Genomic DNA, 19,081 nt, shown 5'->3' on the forward strand with positions numbered 1-19,081 from the left:
ATCTATATGTTTATCCTTATATCATACTGTCTGATAGCTATAGCTTTATAGTAGGCTGAAGTCAGCTAGTTTAAATCCTTTAACTTAATTTTTCTTTTTCAAAATTGTTTTGATAATCTAAATTCTTTAAATTTCCATGTACACTTTAGGATCCACTTGTCAAATTCTGTAAGAAAAAAGCCTGATGGGATTTTAATAGGGATTATGTTAAATCAAATAATCTATAGATATTGAGTCTTATAATCTATAAATATCTCTCTTCACAAATTTAGGTTTTCTGTAATTTCAGCTGTTTTCTCCTATTTTAGTGTATAGCTTCTGCACTTCTTTTGTTATATCTACTCCCAAGAAGTTTTTCCTTGTTTAATACCTTGGTGAATGAAATTTCTTTCTTAAATTTATTTTCAGATGTCTCATTTCTAGTAAAAAGAAATAAAATTGATCCTTTTGTATTGATTTTGTATCTTGCAGCCTTGCTAAACTCACTTATTAGTCCTAATACATGGATACATATGTATATACATACAATCTCAGGATTTTCTACATACAAAGATATTTCTCTTGCTTTATCACACCAGCTAGAACATTCAGTAAAATGTTGAATACAAGTGATGAGAGCGAACATTCTTTTGCCTTATTCCTAATCTCAGTGGGAAAGCTATCAGTTATTCACAATAAAGTATAATGCTAGCTGTAGATTTTTCTTTTCCTTTTTTTGCAAAAATAAAATTAGGATGTTTATTACTTTTTTCTACTGGCAGCAATGAAAATCACTAGAAACTGTACTTTGGTCCTTTTCAAATAATCTGCATTAAAATCATACTTTCCCAAATAATTGACATAGAAGATAAAATTCAGGTTTAAAATCTTCAAAATATTTAGATATCAAAGACAGAAATACTGGTTTTTCTTCCATTAATAAGAACAAGAGATCCAATTTAGTCAAGATCTGACATTTATAAATTTAAAGCATTTAACTGAGCTAAAAGATCAAGGGATTAATTATAACAATTACCGGTGGAGAATATCATTTGTGCATTTTCTAGGTTTGTTACATTACTCTGTATGCAGGGAATCACAGAAGTTCTCAGATCCAAGGTCAAAGAATGGGATTTGGGCTAGACTCTTCATGCCACTAGACTCTTCCCGCCACTGTTACATCAGAGGCAGGACATGCAGACGGTGCAGGCAGTGGTGTCTAGGAATCCATGCATTAGACAGGACAGGCTGGGACTACTGCCAAGCGTGCATTGAGTCAGTCGGGGTGCTGCCCAGCGTTCTTCATATTTAATGGTTTCCATGAAAATAGATGCAGAGGCAGACGTGTGTGCACCTGCTGAAGCATCTTCTTCATTTGGTTTCTTGTGCTTTCTTTGCATTCTGTTTTCCTTTGCCTTTTCTACTAGTGGTGTTAACTGCTGGTGTTCTGCTAACGTCTTTAACAATTCCATAATGAAAGGTAGGTACTTGTGCTTCCTTCTGATATTTTCAATCTTATATCTTTTTAGTTTCTGTACTTCTTCAATGAGCATCTGTTTTTTGGCAACCTCTGATTGAATAGCACTTAACATATTACCCTGTTCTGTATCCATGGGTTCCTCCTCAGCGAGTTGTCTCTGTAACTCTGCTATCTTCTGTTCATATATCATTTTTCTGTCGGACATGATGGCTATTAAGTTAAATCGAATTTCACCTTCACTGTACTTTTGTATCCTTTTCTCGATGGCGGGCCTCACGGCGCTGATCCAGTCGTCTTGATTGCACGCACCTAGGTCAATCGGTCCTTCTCATAATCCGTCCAGCTCGTAGAGCCTTCCGTTAACAGGAACGTAACTGACAAAGTGGAAAGCGTCTTCTTCTTTGGCCAACGTCTTCGCGTCGGATTTAAACATCTGCTGCCTGGCGAAGCTGTTGTGCACTCGCCGGATCATGTCCGAATTGCTCAGTGCCAAACCTTTCCTAGCTGCATCAAAGCTTTGTGAAAATTCTTTAAACTCTGACAATGTCTCTCCTGAATGGACATCTAGATGAGTACAGTTCAACAGCACACTTACTATGGCTTGTGTAGTACAAGCATTATTAATTACCTGCTTGGCAAAAAACATCATGACAAGTCTGGAGTCCTGAACCACAGAGCCCGTTGGTTCTTCTCCTGGCTGCCACTTGAAGAGGAAAATCAACCCGTGAACAGGCTTTAATTTTTCAAAATTCTCAGGCTCTAAACTCCATATTTCTTCTACTTGGGCTCCTCGGCACCTTGCACTGCTGTGGGGACATTCTCGCTCGCTCTATGACCCAGGGCCCCCTAGGGCGCCTTCCGAACCTGGGCAGCTCCCACGGGTGCCCGTGCAGCCCAGCGCCCTAAGGGCCCGCCTTCTTCCTGCGCCTCCTGCTCCTTAGCTGTAGATTTTTCAACATGCCCTTTATCAGGTCAAGGAAGTTTCGTTCTCCTCTTAAATTGTTGATAGTTTTTATTGTAAATGGCTATTCGATTTTGTCAAAAGCTTTATCTGTGTCTATTGAGAAAATTATGTGGCTTTTTCCTTCATTCTACTAATATGGTGCATTTTATTTATTGATTTTTAGATGTAAAATCATTTTGCATTCCAGAGATAAATCCTACTTGGTCATGGTATATAAGCCTTTGTATATCTTGCTAATCTGCTAATAATTTGTGTAAATGTTTGTATTTACGTTGATTACAAATAATTGCTCTGTAGTTTTCTTGTGATATCTTGTCTGACTTGGTTTTCACAATAATCCTGGCCTCATAGAACAAGCTGGGAACTGTTTTGTTCTCTCTTTCCGGAAAACATTTGTTTAGTTTGATATTGTATCTTCCCTAGATGTATAATAAAATTTACTAGTGAGGTCTTCTGGGCCTGTGCTTTTCTTGGTAGGCAAATTTTTAATTACTAATTCAATCTCTTTAGGCATTTTAGGTCTATTCAGGTTTCTATTTTTCTCTTGAGACAGTTTTGTAATTTTATCTTTCCAAGATATTAACCATTTCATCTAAGTTGCCCAATAAAATGGTTCGTGCTTTTCCCTTATAATCCTTTTAATTTCTGGAGGATCTGTGGTAATGTTTTCCCTTTTATTCCTGATTTTGATTTGCCTTTTCTCTTTCCCCCCCCCCCCTTTGTTAGTCTAGTTAGCTAAATGTTTATTGATTTTGTTGATCATTTAAGTGAACCAATTTTTTATTTTCATGGATTTTTCTCTACTGTTTTTCTTTCCCTTATTTCATATTTGGTGTTTATTATTTTCTTTTATCTACTTACTTGAGGTTTGATATTCTCTTCTTTATCTAGCTTCTTCAAGTGGAAGCTTACATTACTGGTTTTAGATCCTTTTCCTTTCTAATATAAGTACTTAAATAAGTTCCCCTCTAAGCACTGCTTTAGCTATACTTCATAAATTTTCCTATGTTAGGGTTTCATTTTCATTCAATTCAGAATATTATCTAATGTACCTTGTGATTTCACCTTTGACTCATTGTTTTTCCAAAAATATACTGTGAAATTCAAAATATTTGGGAAGTCCCTAATTATATGCTGTTGTTAATTTATTTAATTTTTTATAGTCAGAAGACGTACTTTAAGACTCATTGTATGCCCTTACAGTAATATGGTTTATCATGCAGAGTTCCATGTACACCTGAAAAGAATGTATCTTCTGCAGTTGATGGATGAAGAGTTTGTGTTATGTCAAGGTGGTTGTTTATTCAAGTGTTATTCATGCCTAGATTATCCTTACTAATATTCTTCTATCAATTACTGAGAAAGGAATATTGAAATTTTCAACCACTATAATATTGAATTGTCTATTTATCCTTTAATTCTATCTTTGCTGTGTGTATTAGAGTCTCTGGTATTAGATACTTATATATTTATAGTTGCTATTTCTTCCTGATACATTGAAAATTTTATCATTATGAAATACTTCTTTTATTTCTTGTATTAAAGTCTGTTTTTGTATGTTAATAAAGCCACCACCAGTCCCTAATGGTTACTGCTTGCTTTTCCAACCTTTTACTTTCAAACTACCTGTGTCTTTGAATAGGACGTGTGTCTCTTATAGACAGCAGATAGTTGGATCTTGCTCTTTCCTATTAATAGTTTAGCTACATTTTGTAAATTATTTTCTTAATAGTTTATCTAAGGATTACAATATACATCTTCTGTTTATCACAATCTGCTTCAGAATAATAAGAATAAGAATGATACAGAATACAGCAACTTGCTCTATTTTCATTCTTCCCTTTTATTTTAGGCTAGTATTGTCATACATATACACCTATAAATGCAGCAACACCCCCCCCCAAAAAAAAACTAGCATTATAAATGTGGTTTCAAGTAGTCTTTGTTTTTAAAGAAATTAAGAGGGGGAAAAGAAAACATTGTGTGCAGCTCCTAATGTTTCTACTTGGGTTTTAAAATTGTGTATTTTAAAATTAATTTCCAGCTTGCTTTATTAGGGCTCACCCCTGTGTCACTAAAACCTTAGTGGTCAGCTAATGATGCATGCAGAGGTTTAATAGCATTTTTACCAAGTCCAAAGCACTTCCACCCTCTGCCAATAGAAATGTCTGTAGATTGGGAAATGCACTTAAAGCTCAGCTGGTTCTCAACTATGACTTGTCTATTACTTTCTGTTAGATTCCTTTTGGTCTCTTCTGGGTATGTGTACAGTTCATACTCCTAGACAGCTAGGCATGTATGGAAGGTTTACTGCATACTTCTATGTCTCCCTTGTTTCCAAGCTCTCCCCTTCAAGTTACTAAGTAGTCTGCTACTTCACCTAAATAGAATCAGGCCAACAAAGCTGTAGGTTTTTCTCACTTGTTTCCTACTAAGTTTGCCACTTTTAGATGACAATGCCATGGGTTTTTGTCTCTACCCCCACGTTGAGTCTGCCCACTCCGGAAGCAACCCTGCTGGTTCTCATGGTCAGTGTTTCCCTGGCAAACATACAGACCACCAGCCAGCCTGGGCCAGAGGAGGCATGGAAGCAGCTCCAAGCAAAAAGCTGCATATTCCCACAGTTCTTACCAAAAAGTCTTGCCATTGTTTCAAGAATAAATACTTCTTAATTATTTGCCTTCAGTCAATTTCCATAACCCTGAAATGGTTGTTATTAATAATGTTGTCCAGTTTCATATTTGATTCAATTTTGCAGAGAGGATTCACTGACTTCACACTACAATAACTGAAACTATCTGTATCCTGTGACTTTATAGCAACTCTCCCTAAAGTAGCAGGGGTATATTTCTTTACCTCATTGATGCTGGGCTTAGCCATACACCTTCATCCAGTGATACATTATCAGGGTTTTAAGTGTATTCTCATGATTTGGCTTGGTTTTTGCACTCCTGTGATCTATCGTCAGAAGAGCATAACTCAGATAATCACTGGTCCTAAAATAAAGAAGAATAAAGTAGATCTATATCCAATCTTGAACCTAGAGCCAACCCCAGCTTAGCTTAGTCAAGTTGAGCCAAACCCCAGCTGAAACCCACCTGTCCTACAGACACATGAATAAAAAAGTAAATATTATAATAAGCAACTGAGGTTTTTGGCATTGTTTGTTATGCAGAAATGCTGACTTATACAGTCACCTAATAAGGGATGGTGTTCTGTCCAACTTTCTACATTACTAATAAAACAAAGTAATACCATACTCTGCTTTGTACAACCTTCTCAGTGGATCCAGGCTGAAGGAACATGTCTAAGTTATAGCATCATAAGTGCCATAGAGAGATTATGAAGCAATTGGCATGGATTTATCATGAAATAATGTACAGAGTCAAGAGAGAGCAGTAAGCTGATGCACACTTAAAAGAGCCATTTTACTCCTGAGAGTCATTGACAAAAAAGTAGAGAAGTACATGAAAAATGCCATTATGTTTTTCATGAGCCTGACAACCAAGTTTTGAGATAATTCAGCATTACTTTCTTATTCAAGCATTACAAAAATGAGGGTTCATAAGCAAAAATACATTCTAAACCTTTGTTTTTCTGGAAGCCCTGAATCTTTTACACACAACACATGAGCTGTTTAAGGAGTTCCATCAGTTCAGTCAGTTATCTACCACAGAACACCTACAACATTACAGGGGCAGCACAGGGCATCCTAGAATCCCTCACTCAAATGATAGAACTTACCAATAAACAGATTTGCATAATGCAATGTTATATGGATCATAACAGATGTGTATGTGTTATAAAATAATACCACCTCCCAGATCTAAGAAAGTTATCTTTAAAATCAGATTTCTCACCAGCATCATAAGGAATATTGTCAGTGTTGGCATTGAAATAGTCCTCACACTGATCTTCCCCTGGAATGTGTGTATGCTGAGAATGGAAGACAGCAGGACACTCAAGGAGCTATTGTATAAGAAAGCTGATGTCGAAAAATCACAAACAAGGAGAACAGAATAAATGCTATAAGAACACATCAAAGCACAGCATCAAGCAATGCAACAGAGCTTTGGACTGCTGGGAAACAGCAGCAGTGTACAAGCTAGCCCTAGCTGCACCTGTAAGGAAAGGAAAGAAAACCATCAGGGGAAGAGCTAAACAACAAAAGGCTATAGCTCCTAACCCAGGTCCACATTTCACATGTACATAGTTCATTCCACATTGGCTGAGCCATAGTGAACATAGCAGTTGTGACTTGGACCCACAGCATTGTCTTAAAAAAAAGAAGTCAACAGAATAATTTTAGCTATTGCCCATTAATTTCTTATATATTTTAATGTGGTGTTTTTCAATAATTGTATACATGAATTCTAATGTCATTGAAAAATGCCACACACTGTAGGTAATATATCGTTAGTAAGACTTCTGGCAGCCACTGATATCTCATTCATAACCACTAATCCAGAAACCTAAAAGATGTCTGCCTTGCAAGAAAACCAGCTATAATGAATCCCATGGATTTTATTTACAGGAGAAGCAGAGCCTGCCATGGGTCTAAAACCTACAATTCTGAAAAAGCTTACCGACCTCATAAGCTGCTTGTCTGCTTTCTCTAGAAAACTGTTAGGTTTTCTTAAATTATAAAGGACATACAGGTTGCATTGGAAAGGGCATAAACTTATGCTTAAGAAGCAATTAAAAACATTAGGGAAAACATAGCCAATTCCCAACTGTAATCACACGCCACCCAGGGCCCATTTTATATGAGAGCAATAGCCCTATACGCTCCACTAACTCATGAGAACATCAATAAAACACAATATTTTAAAAATTGAGCTTCAGCCCAGCCAGTGTGGCTCAGTGGTTGAGCATCAACCCATGCGCCAAGAGGTTGCCAATTCGATTCCTGGTCAGGGCACATGCCCAGATTGTGGGCCAAATCCCCAGTGAGGGGCGTGCAGGAGGTGGCCAGTAGATGTTCTCTCTCATCAGTGTTTCCATCTCTCTCCCTCTCCCTTCCTCTCTCTTTGGAATCAATAAAGAAAAAAATTAAAAATTAAATAAAAACAAAAATTGAGCTTCATAAAAATGACATTGACCTATCAAGAAAATGCTATATTGGGTTGGTTTCTGTTATTAAGAAGATGCAGAAGCACAGTACATTTAATAGGACTTTCACAAAAATAATTGGCACTGTGGACATTTTAGTGTTTAAATTTATCTGGAAAATAGAAACATGCAATGTTTCATCGCACGATATCTCTAGATCACCACTACTAAACAGAAATATAAATGAGGTCCTCACTGGTTTGGTTCAGCAGTTAGAGGGTCAGCCCATAGACTGAAGGGTTGTGGGTTCAATTCCCGGTTGAGGTCATGTACCTGGGTTGCAGGTTTGATCCCCCACCCCAGTTGGGGTCACGCAGGAGGCAACCAAACGATGTGTATGTCTCACTTGGATGTTCTCTATCCCTCTCTCTCCCCCTGCCTTCTTCCCTCCCTTCCACTCTATCTAAAAATCAATAGGAAAATATCCTCAGGTGAGGATTAACAAAAAAAAAAAAGAAGAGAGAGAAAGAAATATAAATGTGAGCTACAAATGGAAGCACATATAGAATTTCAAGTGTTCTAGAAGACATATTTAAACAGTGTTTGAAAGAGTAAAATTCATTCCAACAATAAATGGATTTAACCTAATATAGTAAAAAATGTTACCATTTCAATATGTAATCAAACATTAATTACTAATGAGATTATTGCAGTTTATTTTCACCAAGTCTATGAAATTTAGTATGATTTACACCCTGGCACATCTCAGTTCATACCAGCCACACACCAAGTGCTCAATAGACACATTTGGCTGATGACTACCATATTGGATGGCACAGCTGTCAATAAATGAAGCTCTGCTGAAGACTCAAATTAATGCAATATGTGACCATGGTATTCCAATCCAATATTCAGAACTACAAGAAAAAACACAGCTATCAAGCCACATCCACATCCTGAGTTTCCCCAAAAGCTTGTAAATAAGGATGAAAGAATTTAAATAATATTTGATAACCATAACCAAGGCAAAAAGTTTACTGCTAATTCCTGGTGAGGGGAAGGGGAGAGTTGTTAAGACTTTTAGAAATTTAGATTTAGGAAGAAGTTTCCTCTGGAAAATGTTCTCGAGCTGACATTAAATGTTGCTTTTGATGCCACAGTTCTTCTCTCATTTGGAGAAGAGTGAGAACTTAAAACCATATATATGGTCACTTCTGAGATTAAACGGTTTAATCTTCAAAACTATAACTCTACAATAACCAAATCTTCCAAAATTAAGCTTCAATCTCTATCTAGATCACAGTAAGAAAAACTCTATTAAGTAAAATAAAGCTTTTTAAAGTTTTTACCTCAAACATCTATTGATTTAGTGTCATTTGACTATTTATATGATTTTGCAATTTTGCAAAAACTTGATGTTAACATTTGATCATTATAATTTCGGGCTATTAAAATTACATGTGGATTTTCTTATGTTTCATTGTATGCTCTCAAAAATAATGATAAATGAAAAAAATCTTAATGCAATGTTAAAATTAAACTTTATATGCACAAAGGACAGAAAATGTAAATAAAATGTTTCTTAGGGAAGTGTGCTTTCTCTTTGAGGTGAGTGGATCTCTCACTTGAATCTTGTCTCATTTCAAATGTTTTCTGCAAGTCCTGGTCTTACTGAGAACTGTGCCTGAAGAATTGCTGCCCAACCTCCTCTCTTACCTTCAAAACCTCCAAAAAGGCGCAGGGAAAACCCTTCTTTCTCATCTATGAGAATGAGGATGAAGCTTAGCAAGAATTAGACAACAAGGAACAATGGGCCTATACCTGTATAGACTGTGAGAAGGAAATGTGTTAAACGCCATGTCCTAAGAAGCACAGGGAGAAGAAATCTGGGATCTCACACCATGGGGTGGTAATTAAGGACAACTGGAAGATGGACAGGTTCTGACAGGTAGAACCTGGAGGCAGAGTACTTTAGCAAGAACTCTCAGCATAAATTGATGACCCAAAGAAGGAAGGATGGCAAGAATGAAGCCTTCAAGGCTATTACAAAGTTTATTTACCATGAATTTAGTTTGTCTGAATATATTCATGTTTAATGAATTGTGGAAGTTTATTAAATATTTCTATGATAATCATTATATTTTATTACTTTCTTAAGGATAAGTGATTCTGTACCATTTCCTCTTTCTCCATGACTCCCACAGTACAATACCTGATTACTGTTATTTGAACTTTCTCTTCAGAGTTGTTGAGGATTTTAGCACAAATCACAAATTAGCTATAGCTGAGTGCAAGAAGAGGAAAACCCAATGGTTCTACATTAACTTGCTCTTATAGAAGATCTTTGTGTTACAGGTTGGTTTTTAAAATAAAACTAGTACGTGCTATTTTGGATCTTTTTTTGACCCTCCTTAACCCTGTATCCTCTCTAAGCTTTGGAGACCCTTTTATGATCAGTAATATCAATATACTTCATAGTAAGTTTGTGTAGTAGATTGATGCTATTATTCATCAGTTAGTTGATAGAAAAAGAAAAAAAATGAAATGATTGACTAAGGACATAGAAGCATGCAATAATCTTAGGTCTTTGTTTTGATGTTTAGCTTTAAAATCCATTCATCTCTCAAGTAGTCCACATAACTCTCATAATTAGCAGGCCACCAGGACCAGCATTTGTAGCAGCCAGAATTCATCATTATTTTCCACCATTGCTCTAGAAGTAGACAAAGTTCTGGCTTCCCTTCCTTTTGGAGATATTGGTGAGTAGACAGGCACTTGAAAGTAGATGGAAGTTGGGTAACAACCAGATCAACTCACACTAACTAAAAGGCACATAACACAAGAGCAAACATCAAAAGGCTGGTGTGTTAATTTACAATGTGAAATATAACGCCACACGCACAAGAAATATCACGTTGGCCTGATCAAAACATTTATTTTCTCTTGTGGTCCAACCACATGGAAATGAAAAGGTGGTTTTTGTAAGCATGACTCAAAACAACAGGAGGTAGATGAATCAAATCTTTAAGGCATCATTTCTGAAAATGTGTTATGTGCTGTTAGACATTTCAATAGATCTTCCTACAACAACAAAAGGTTCAGTAATCAAATAAATTTGAGAAATGCTGGATTAAACTGAATTAAAAGCCTTTTATAGGTGCATTATTTCCTTTGGTCTGCAGATGTATATCATGAATCCCCAAGGGCTTAGATAGGCAGTTTTTCTAGAATGAATTTGACTCGTCTATATAAAACACTTATCAATATATCATAAAATAATATTATTCTGAGATATAGTTTAGGATTCACTGTCCAAATTCCTTAGTCTGATGTACAGTCTTACCATCAGGATGGACTTGCCAAGGGGTCTAGCATACTTGAAAAGCAAGGACTAAAGCCCTGCATCATTTACTCTTGGCGGGCATATTTACCGTAAAAACTTAAATGGTCACAGTCCAATATCTGAGTCTCCCTTTTCCTAGTATGTACCTATCTTATTCCCCCTTTTCTTTCATTTTAATTAACTCTACCAGTGATACAGTGAAGGCTAGTTTGCCTACAAGTAATCTCAGATGATTTGTGCCCCTTTATTGTAAATTAGATGCTGATTTTTAATTGTGATTTTAATGACTCTATATATTTTTTTTTTTTTATCCTCACCCGAGGACATTTTTTCCATTTTTTGTTCAGGTAGAGTAGGAGGGGGAGAGAGGAACAGAGAGAGAGAGAGAAACATCGACGTGAAGGGACACATCGAGTGGCTGCCACCCACATGACTGACCAGAGCCGGGGACAAACTGCAACCGAGGTACGCGCCCTTAGCGGGAACCGAACCCGGGTCTCTCGGGACCGCAGGCCGCCGCTCTAACCGCTGAGCCAAACCGGCCAGGGCAATGACTCTATTTTTTTATTTTCAACTTTCAGAGATCTGCCACACTATAATCACTAAATGCTTATTAAAAGTATGTAACCTTATTAAAAGTATGTAGCTGTGGTAGACAGAATACTGCCTCTACCCAAAAGTTTACATCCTAATCTCCAGAACCTGTAAATATGTTACTTTATTTTATTTTTATTTATTTTTTTATCCTCACCCGAGGATATTTTTCCATTTTTTGTTCAGATAGAGTGGGAGGGAGAGAGAGGAAGGGAGAGAGAGACAGAAACGTCGATGTGAAGGGACACATCGAGTGGCTGCCACCCGCACGACCAACCAGGGCCGGGGACAAACTGCAACCGAAGTACGTGCCCTTAGCGGGAACCGAACCCGGGTCTCTCCGGACCGCAGGCCGACGCTCTAACCGCTGAGCCAAACCGACCAGGGCAGTAAATATGTTGCTTTAAATGACAAAAGGGACCTTGCAGGTGAGATTAAATTAAGGATTTATAATGGAGCGATTATTCTCGATTATCTGGATGGGCCAATGTAATCACAAGGATCCTTCTTATAAATGAAAGAGGAAGACGGGAGAGTCAGAGTAGAAGGATGAGATGTGACCATGGAAGGAGAGTTCACAGTGATACATCTCTAGCCGGAGGGGGCTGAGAGCCAAGGACTGTGGGTAGCCTCTAGAAGTTGGAAAGGGCAAGAAAAGGAATTCTCCCCTCAAGTCTCCAGAAGAAATGCAACCCTGCTGACACCTTGATTTTAGACCCATGAGACCCATTTCAGACATCTGACCTTCAGAACTGAAAGATAATAAATCTGTATTGTTCTAAGCCATTAACTTCATGGTAATTTGTTACAGCAACAATGGAAGGAATACAAAACCACAACTTTAGGAGACACCTGTCCCTTATCTACCTGCTCTGTTGCTACACATATCCAAAATATAACCCTCTGGGTTCGACCTTAACTAATACCTTGAGCTACAATGTCTATCTGTTCTTTAAGACCTATTTAGAGATTAATGTGAATCTCACTTAACAGAGCTATGGAAACTTAAATCTAAGAATTTCAAGAAGTTTCCATAAGCACTACATAAATCACTGAATGTCTCAGAAAGAGATCAATGTATTTAGAGAGCAAAAAGATGAAAGCTGTTCACTGAAGATGACAGCTACTTGAGAAATGTGAAGTTTTAGATCCCTTTGAGTAGAATAAACTCAGGAGAACTGACCCATCCTAAACAAACTCACAAGAGACTTGACATAAACTGTACTGGTCAAGGTTCTTCAGGGAAACAGAACCCATAGGATATGTATACAAATAGAGATTGATATTAAGAAATTGGTTCATGTGAATATGAAGGCAATTGGCAGGGTGGGCTGTCAGGCTGGAGACCCAGGGAAGAACCAGTGTTGAAGTTCAAGTCCAAAATCTGTGTGCTAACAAAACTCCTTGCTTGAGGAAAGATCAGTCTTTTGTTCTATCAAGGTCTTCAACTGATCAGATGAGGCCCACCCACATTATGAGGGCAATCTGCTTCACTCAAAATCCACCAAATTAAATGTAAATCTTGCCCAGCCAATGTGGCTCAGTTGGCTGAGCATCATCCCATGCACCAAGAGGTTACTGGTTTAATTCCCAGTCAGGGCATATGCCCAGGTTCTTGGTTCAATCTCAAGTAAGGGGTGTGCAGGAGGTAGCTGGATTGATGTTTCTCTCTTATCAACGTTTCTATCTCTCTCTCTCTAAAAAATCAATAAAAACATATTTAAATGTAAATCTCATCTAAAAACACCTTCACAGAAACATTCAGAAATATGTTTGACCAAATATCTGGGAACCAAGACCCAGACAAGTTGACATATAAAATTAACCATCACATAAAGCAAAATGTCATTAATGTTATTCATTTATATTTAGGACAATTTTTTCCAGTGATTAAAGTATCTATGTCCACTTGCCAGGATACCTTAGTATCAGAGCATCTGGGAGATTAAGTTAATAAGCCTTAAGCTATTTGATGAATATGAATCAGAACAAAGTTGTGGGGAATAATTCACTGTACTGGTCTGATTCTACTAGTTGCTGCCAATTTTACCACCCTCCAGAGAAGTCTCCAACGCCTTGCCTTTTAAAATTTCCACTATAGGTAGATTTTTATCCTTTGTTTCACTTGATCCTATAGAGGGAGCCACCATCTAAAGGTCTAGGATTTGGCCCTATATTAGATGGCAACTAATCTTTGAGATTTTGAATATAACACACAAAGATTAGTTGCCATCTCTCTCTCTATATATATATATAGAGAGAGAGAGAGTAAAAGCCTGAAGATATAACAATGTTTTCATAGAAGCAATAATACAGAAAAGTGGAGACAAGTTAGTCTGGCAGTGAAGAACAAGTGCAGGTAAAAAGCAGAGCCAGAAGCACTAAATGCACCTGGAAGACCAGTGGACTGGGAAGCCTCCAGCTGTGAGATGTCCTGAGTATAGACCACCTACCACGTTTCCCACATCTCTAACAAGAAATCCCATTGGTTGAGATGAACCATGACAGTGCCCTCTATACCTTGTATCCAAAAAGTCAAACACATTCACCTAGGCTCTAGGAGAGCCAGATAAGCTTTTACTACCCCACCCGAAATTTTGCCTCTCCAAAATATTCCTATGCCCTAGATTTATTATCTAGATCCTAGATTCTTTGAACAGTTTTGGAGACTTGAACTCCTTCTGTGGGGTTTCCCCCCTCTCAACACCATATAATTACAGCATACAAAATACTAATGCCCAAACAGGGCAGCAGACAACTGGTCAAGTGAGTGGCCTGACCTTGTTATTACTGTAGAATAGAATCAGTTGTTCCTATTTCCTGGAATGGTTTGGGTTATACTTTCAAAAATTGTGCTTCTTCATCTTCCTAAGACTGTACCACAGTATTGTCCTCTAGGCACCATTTTCTTGAGTATTCCAAGGTGTGTTCACCTTAAAGATGGCTGAGCTCATCCACTGTGTGTGGATTTTTTTGTTTTATTGTCATAAGTTAACCTTATTTTCCAGTTCCCATGTGACACCCCTCATTTTCCCTTTTTGTCCTGGCAACAGTGTCATGTGAATTCAAGTCTATCACTGAAAATTTAAGAGCATTAAGATTAATTACACAATAAATGTTAGGTATGGGCAGCCTTATAACGTAAAACTCCAGGCTTACTCAATCAATTTTAGTGTGTTTACATCAAAGGAGGAACAAGAAATCCAAGAGTTGACATCAAGAAACTGTCTGATCTTCTTCACAGTCTCTTGCTTTGCCAGCAAGGAGAGCAAAACACTCTGGCAGGCTAGACGAGGCCAGAATTTGGTGGCCTCAGAGTTGAAGCAATCTGGAGGCTGTTTCTGGCTGGGGCCAACAAGCCCTTGGGACCCAGTGTCCAGTCATAGAGGGAGGACTCGGCAGATTCTGTGGGCTCAGGCAGCACAGAGGAATCCTGCCTGAGAAGAGAATGAGAGCCACATGTCAGAATAGGGCTACGGGGCAGCTCTGGTCCCAGCACAGGGCCCTCCACAGGGCAAGGGAGACCCTGATCTTCTGGGTCTCCCCAGAAAGTATTGTTCCACAGTGAATGTGAATCCTGAGTGATACCTGGGTAGAGTCCAGCTTGTCCTACTTTTTTCTCACAGGAAGCAGGCTGCCACAAAAATTTTTTAGAACAGTGATTTTTTATTTTTCTAATGGTTAGCAAAAGAACATTTTTTCAAGTGAAATTTTTTTGTGTAGAATGTCATATATAAAAATAGTTGAAAGCACATCAGCCCTGAACAGCCCAGAGCCCAAACACAAGGCCTCCCACGGTGCCCGCCCCCATCGGTAGCCCCTGTGGCCCCTCCGTGCTGCTCTGGGATTGGTGGGAAAGCCACTGCTGCAGGATGCCAGGCAGTTGGCCTGTGAAAGTCTGGACGCATCAATTCAGAAAAACGTGAGAAATATAAACCATGCATCACACCAACAACGTAAAACACCTATCAAAGTTGAATCAACTGGTCCCTGAGAAACTCTAAGTGCCAGAGGCATCCCTGGATCCTACCATATCATCAGTTGGCTGCTAGAAATACTCTTACTGGAAAGACACCTAAAAGGTCATGCATTGCGTTAGAACATGTCATTTCAAATCCTAATTTGAGTCACAACTCTGTTACTTTCTAGCTGGGTGACCCTGAGAAAATATCTTAAACTCTCTAAGCCCTGACTTTTTCAACCAGCAAGGGAAGGATGATAGGTTTCTTACTCATGGACATAATTGTGAGGATCTAATAAAAGAATGCATTAAAGAGGTATATAGGGACTTCCGGTCAAGATGGCAGCGTAGGTAAACATGGTATCACATCCTCCCACAACCACATCAAAGTTACAACTAAACTACAGAACAACCATCACTCAAAACTGCCTGAAATTGAGCTGACTACAACTACGAAATTAAAGCAGCTGCCACATTGAGACTGGTAGGAGGTGATGGAGGCACGGACAGCCTGGTCCCACACCCATGTGTGGCAGATGAAAATCAGGAGGGACACATCAGCTGGGAAGGTCCTCCCTGAGGAGCAAGCTGTCTCCATTCCACACCAGGTTGTGGTTCCAGTGCCAGGAAGAGAAGTCCCCATAACTTCTAGCTGGAAAAACCGGCGGGAACTGAGGCTGAGGGAGGCTGAGGCTGCTGAAGCCCCAGGTAGCTCCTGTTAAAGGGCCCACCCACGGACTTACTGGGACTTGCTCCTTCTGAGCTCCAGTGTGGGGGAGGCAACTCAAAAGGCACCAGAGACAAACGGGGAAGAACTGACTTATGCTGTCAGAGGCCTTCGTTCCTTTGATGAGCCCTTCCCTGGGGCAGCAGACAGCCACCATATCTGGGAATCCAGCAACCTGGCTCACACTATTTGCCTCGCCCTGGTAATTCCCTGAGGCCCTGCCCCACCCACTTTCAGGTCCACCCAAGCTGTTCCCAGTGGTTTTACCATAGAAATGGCCTGTTTGGATCCTGCTTCAGATTTTCCTAAATTGTCTCAAACAAGCAGCATTTGGTCTCAGCGAGCCCCATACGTCTCATTAAGTGGCCCCAGGCCTGGCACTAGAAGCAGCCAGCTTTGGTTCACAACTTGGCTTTGCTTAGGCACCTCCAAGCCCAGCACAAGCAACAGCCATTTGCAGATCACAGGCAGTGGCTAACCTGGCCTGAGACCCAACACACCCAGTGGACAGCTTCAGACCATGTCAAAGCACCTACACCCAACCACCTCCACAAGTGACACACTCAATGAGTGAACTCAGTGGGTACAAGAACCCTACTGAAGTAAACCTTGCTCTGTGTGGTGGGCCCCTACACAGCTGATCATCCAAGGTAGTCAGAAGCCAGTGGTCAGTGGGTACAGCCAGTCTTGCAGCTGATCAGCGTGAGTAAAACCCTCTCATTGATGTGCCAACAGCAATCAAGACTCAATTACAACAGAAGGGTGTAAAGTCCACATGGGGAGTGCACCTCGAAGGCCCAGCTGGGATGCCAGGGAGGCTGTGCCACTGGACCCTACAGGACACCTACTATAATAGGTCACCTTAGGAAGCCCAGGAGAAGCAACTCTACCTAATACATAGAAACAAACACAGGGAGGCAGCCAAATGAGGAGACAAAGAAATATGTCCCAAATGAAAGAACAGAACAAAACTCCAGGAAAAGAACTAAATGAAACAAAGATAAGCAATCTAACAGATGCTGAGTTCAAAACACTGTTTATAAGGATGCTCAATGAACTTAGTGAGAACTTCAATGAACTTAGTGAGGGCCTAAAGAGCATAAAAAAGGACCAGTCAGAAATGAAGGAGGCACTAACTGAAATAAAGAATAATTTATACAGATTCAATAGTAGAGTAGGTAAAGCCAAGAAGCAAACCATCAACTTGGAATATAAGGAAGCAAAAAACACCCAATCAGAACAGCAAAAAGAAAAAGGAATCCAAAATAATGAGGATAGTGTAAGGAGCCTCTGGGACAACTTCAAGCATACTAACATTTGCATCTTGGGGGTGCCCGAAGGAGAAGACAGAGATCAAGACATTGAAAACCTATTTAAAATAATAATGGCAGAAAACTTCCCTAACTTGCTGAAGAAAAGAGACATACAAGTCCAGGAAGCACAGAGAGTCCCAAACAAGATGAACCCCAAGAGGCGCACACCAAGACACATCATCATCAAAATGCAAAAGGTTCAAGACAGAGAGAATCTTAAAAACAGCAAGAGAAAAGCAGTTGGTTACCTTTAAGGGAGTTCCCATAAGACTGTCAGCTGATTTCCCAAAAAGAAACTTAGCAGGCCAGAAGGGAGTGGCAAGAAATATTCAGAGTGATGAAAAGCAAGAACCTACAACCAAGATTACTCTATCCTGCAAAGCTATCATTTAGAATCGATGGACAAGAAAAAGCTAAAGGAATTCATCACCACCAAACCATTATTATATGAAATGTTGAAGGGTCTTCTTGAAGAACAACAACAAAAACAAAAACATGAATAATAAAATGGCAATAAATACATATCTATTGACAACTGAATCCACAAACAAAATGAACAAGCAGAACAGAAACATTCTCACAGATACAGAGAACATTTTGGTGGTTGCCATATGGGAGGTGGGATGGGATAATGGGTGAAAAAGGTGAAGGGATTAAGAAGTACAAATTGGTTGTTAGATTGACAAACCTCTAAGGGAAGGAGGGTGAGGGGGTAGGGGGTGGGAGGTGGGAAGAAATAAATCAAAGAACGTATATGCATATATGCATAACCAATGGACACAGACAATGGTGTGGGGAACAGCAGGAGTGGTGTGGGAGAAGGGAGGGGGGGGTTAATAGGGGAAAAAGGAGGAACATCTGTAATACATTCAACAATAAAGATAAGTTTAAAAAAAGAGGTATATAAACTGTAAAGCTCTGTATGTATGAAAGTTGTTAACATAATTTTAAAAATCAGCTGTCATATCATTAATTTACTCTGTAAATTTTTACTAAATAATACTCCATATACTGTAAGACTAATAACTTGAGTTGGTTTGGATGTGACTTACCTGTATCCCACTGAACATGGCAACAGTAAAGAATCGCAACTCGCTCTTGTGAGCAGTGACAGGGTCCACATGCCTGTGAGGGCTCCTCCCCACTTCCTGCCTGAGCTCCCTGATGTGCTGTTGCAGCTTCCTCATGGCAGAATCTACTCCCCTTAGTCATCTCCCTCAAAGCTCAGGCCCTGAAGTTCCCTGGTCCCCACCTCTATGCAGAAAATTCAGAGCAAGCTGACTTGGTCATGATGGATAAACCTAACTCTCACCACCACAAGGTTCTGGCAGCACTGCCCAGCAAAACTCCCTGCAGTGATGGAATCGTCCCACAAGTGCACTGTTTAGTATGTAGCCACTAGCCACATGTGGCTTGAAATGTGACTAGTATACCTGAGGAATTAACGTAATTAATTTAATTTAAACAGTCCCCTAGGACTACTGAGGAATGAAACAGAGGTCAAGAGTGACCTTTTCAGTGAAATTCGGGAAAATACATTATAGGAGCAATTTCAAATCTAAAAACATTTTTAAATCAACAAATAATAGTTGCTACATTCATATGTCTCATTAAGAGCAGGTTGAGTTCCCTGTCCTAATTCAGTCTCTAATCATGCTTTTCCTAATT

The 19,081-nt window shown here is 39.2% G+C and overlaps 1 protein-coding gene across 1 annotated transcript; it reads right to left on the bottom strand.

Moving 5' to 3' along the window:
- Positions 1 to 1,350: 1,350 nt before the first annotated feature.
- Positions 1,351 to 18,600, bottom strand: LOC118623354 (ubiquitin carboxyl-terminal hydrolase isozyme L5-like). Its single transcript, XM_036250848.1, is given in 5 exon segments — positions 1,351 to 1,388; positions 1,391 to 2,263; positions 3,048 to 3,103; positions 6,238 to 6,392; positions 18,466 to 18,600. Coding segments are annotated over 5 exon segments (1,257 nt in total).
- Between the last annotated feature and the right edge of the window lie 481 nt (positions 18,601 to 19,081).

The sequence above is a fragment of the Molossus molossus genome, unplaced genomic scaffold (genome assembly GCF_014108415.1).
Source record: "Molossus molossus isolate mMolMol1 unplaced genomic scaffold, mMolMol1.p scaffold_m16_p_10, whole genome shotgun sequence".
NCBI classification, from domain to species: Eukaryota; Metazoa; Chordata; class Mammalia; order Chiroptera; family Molossidae; genus Molossus; species Molossus molossus.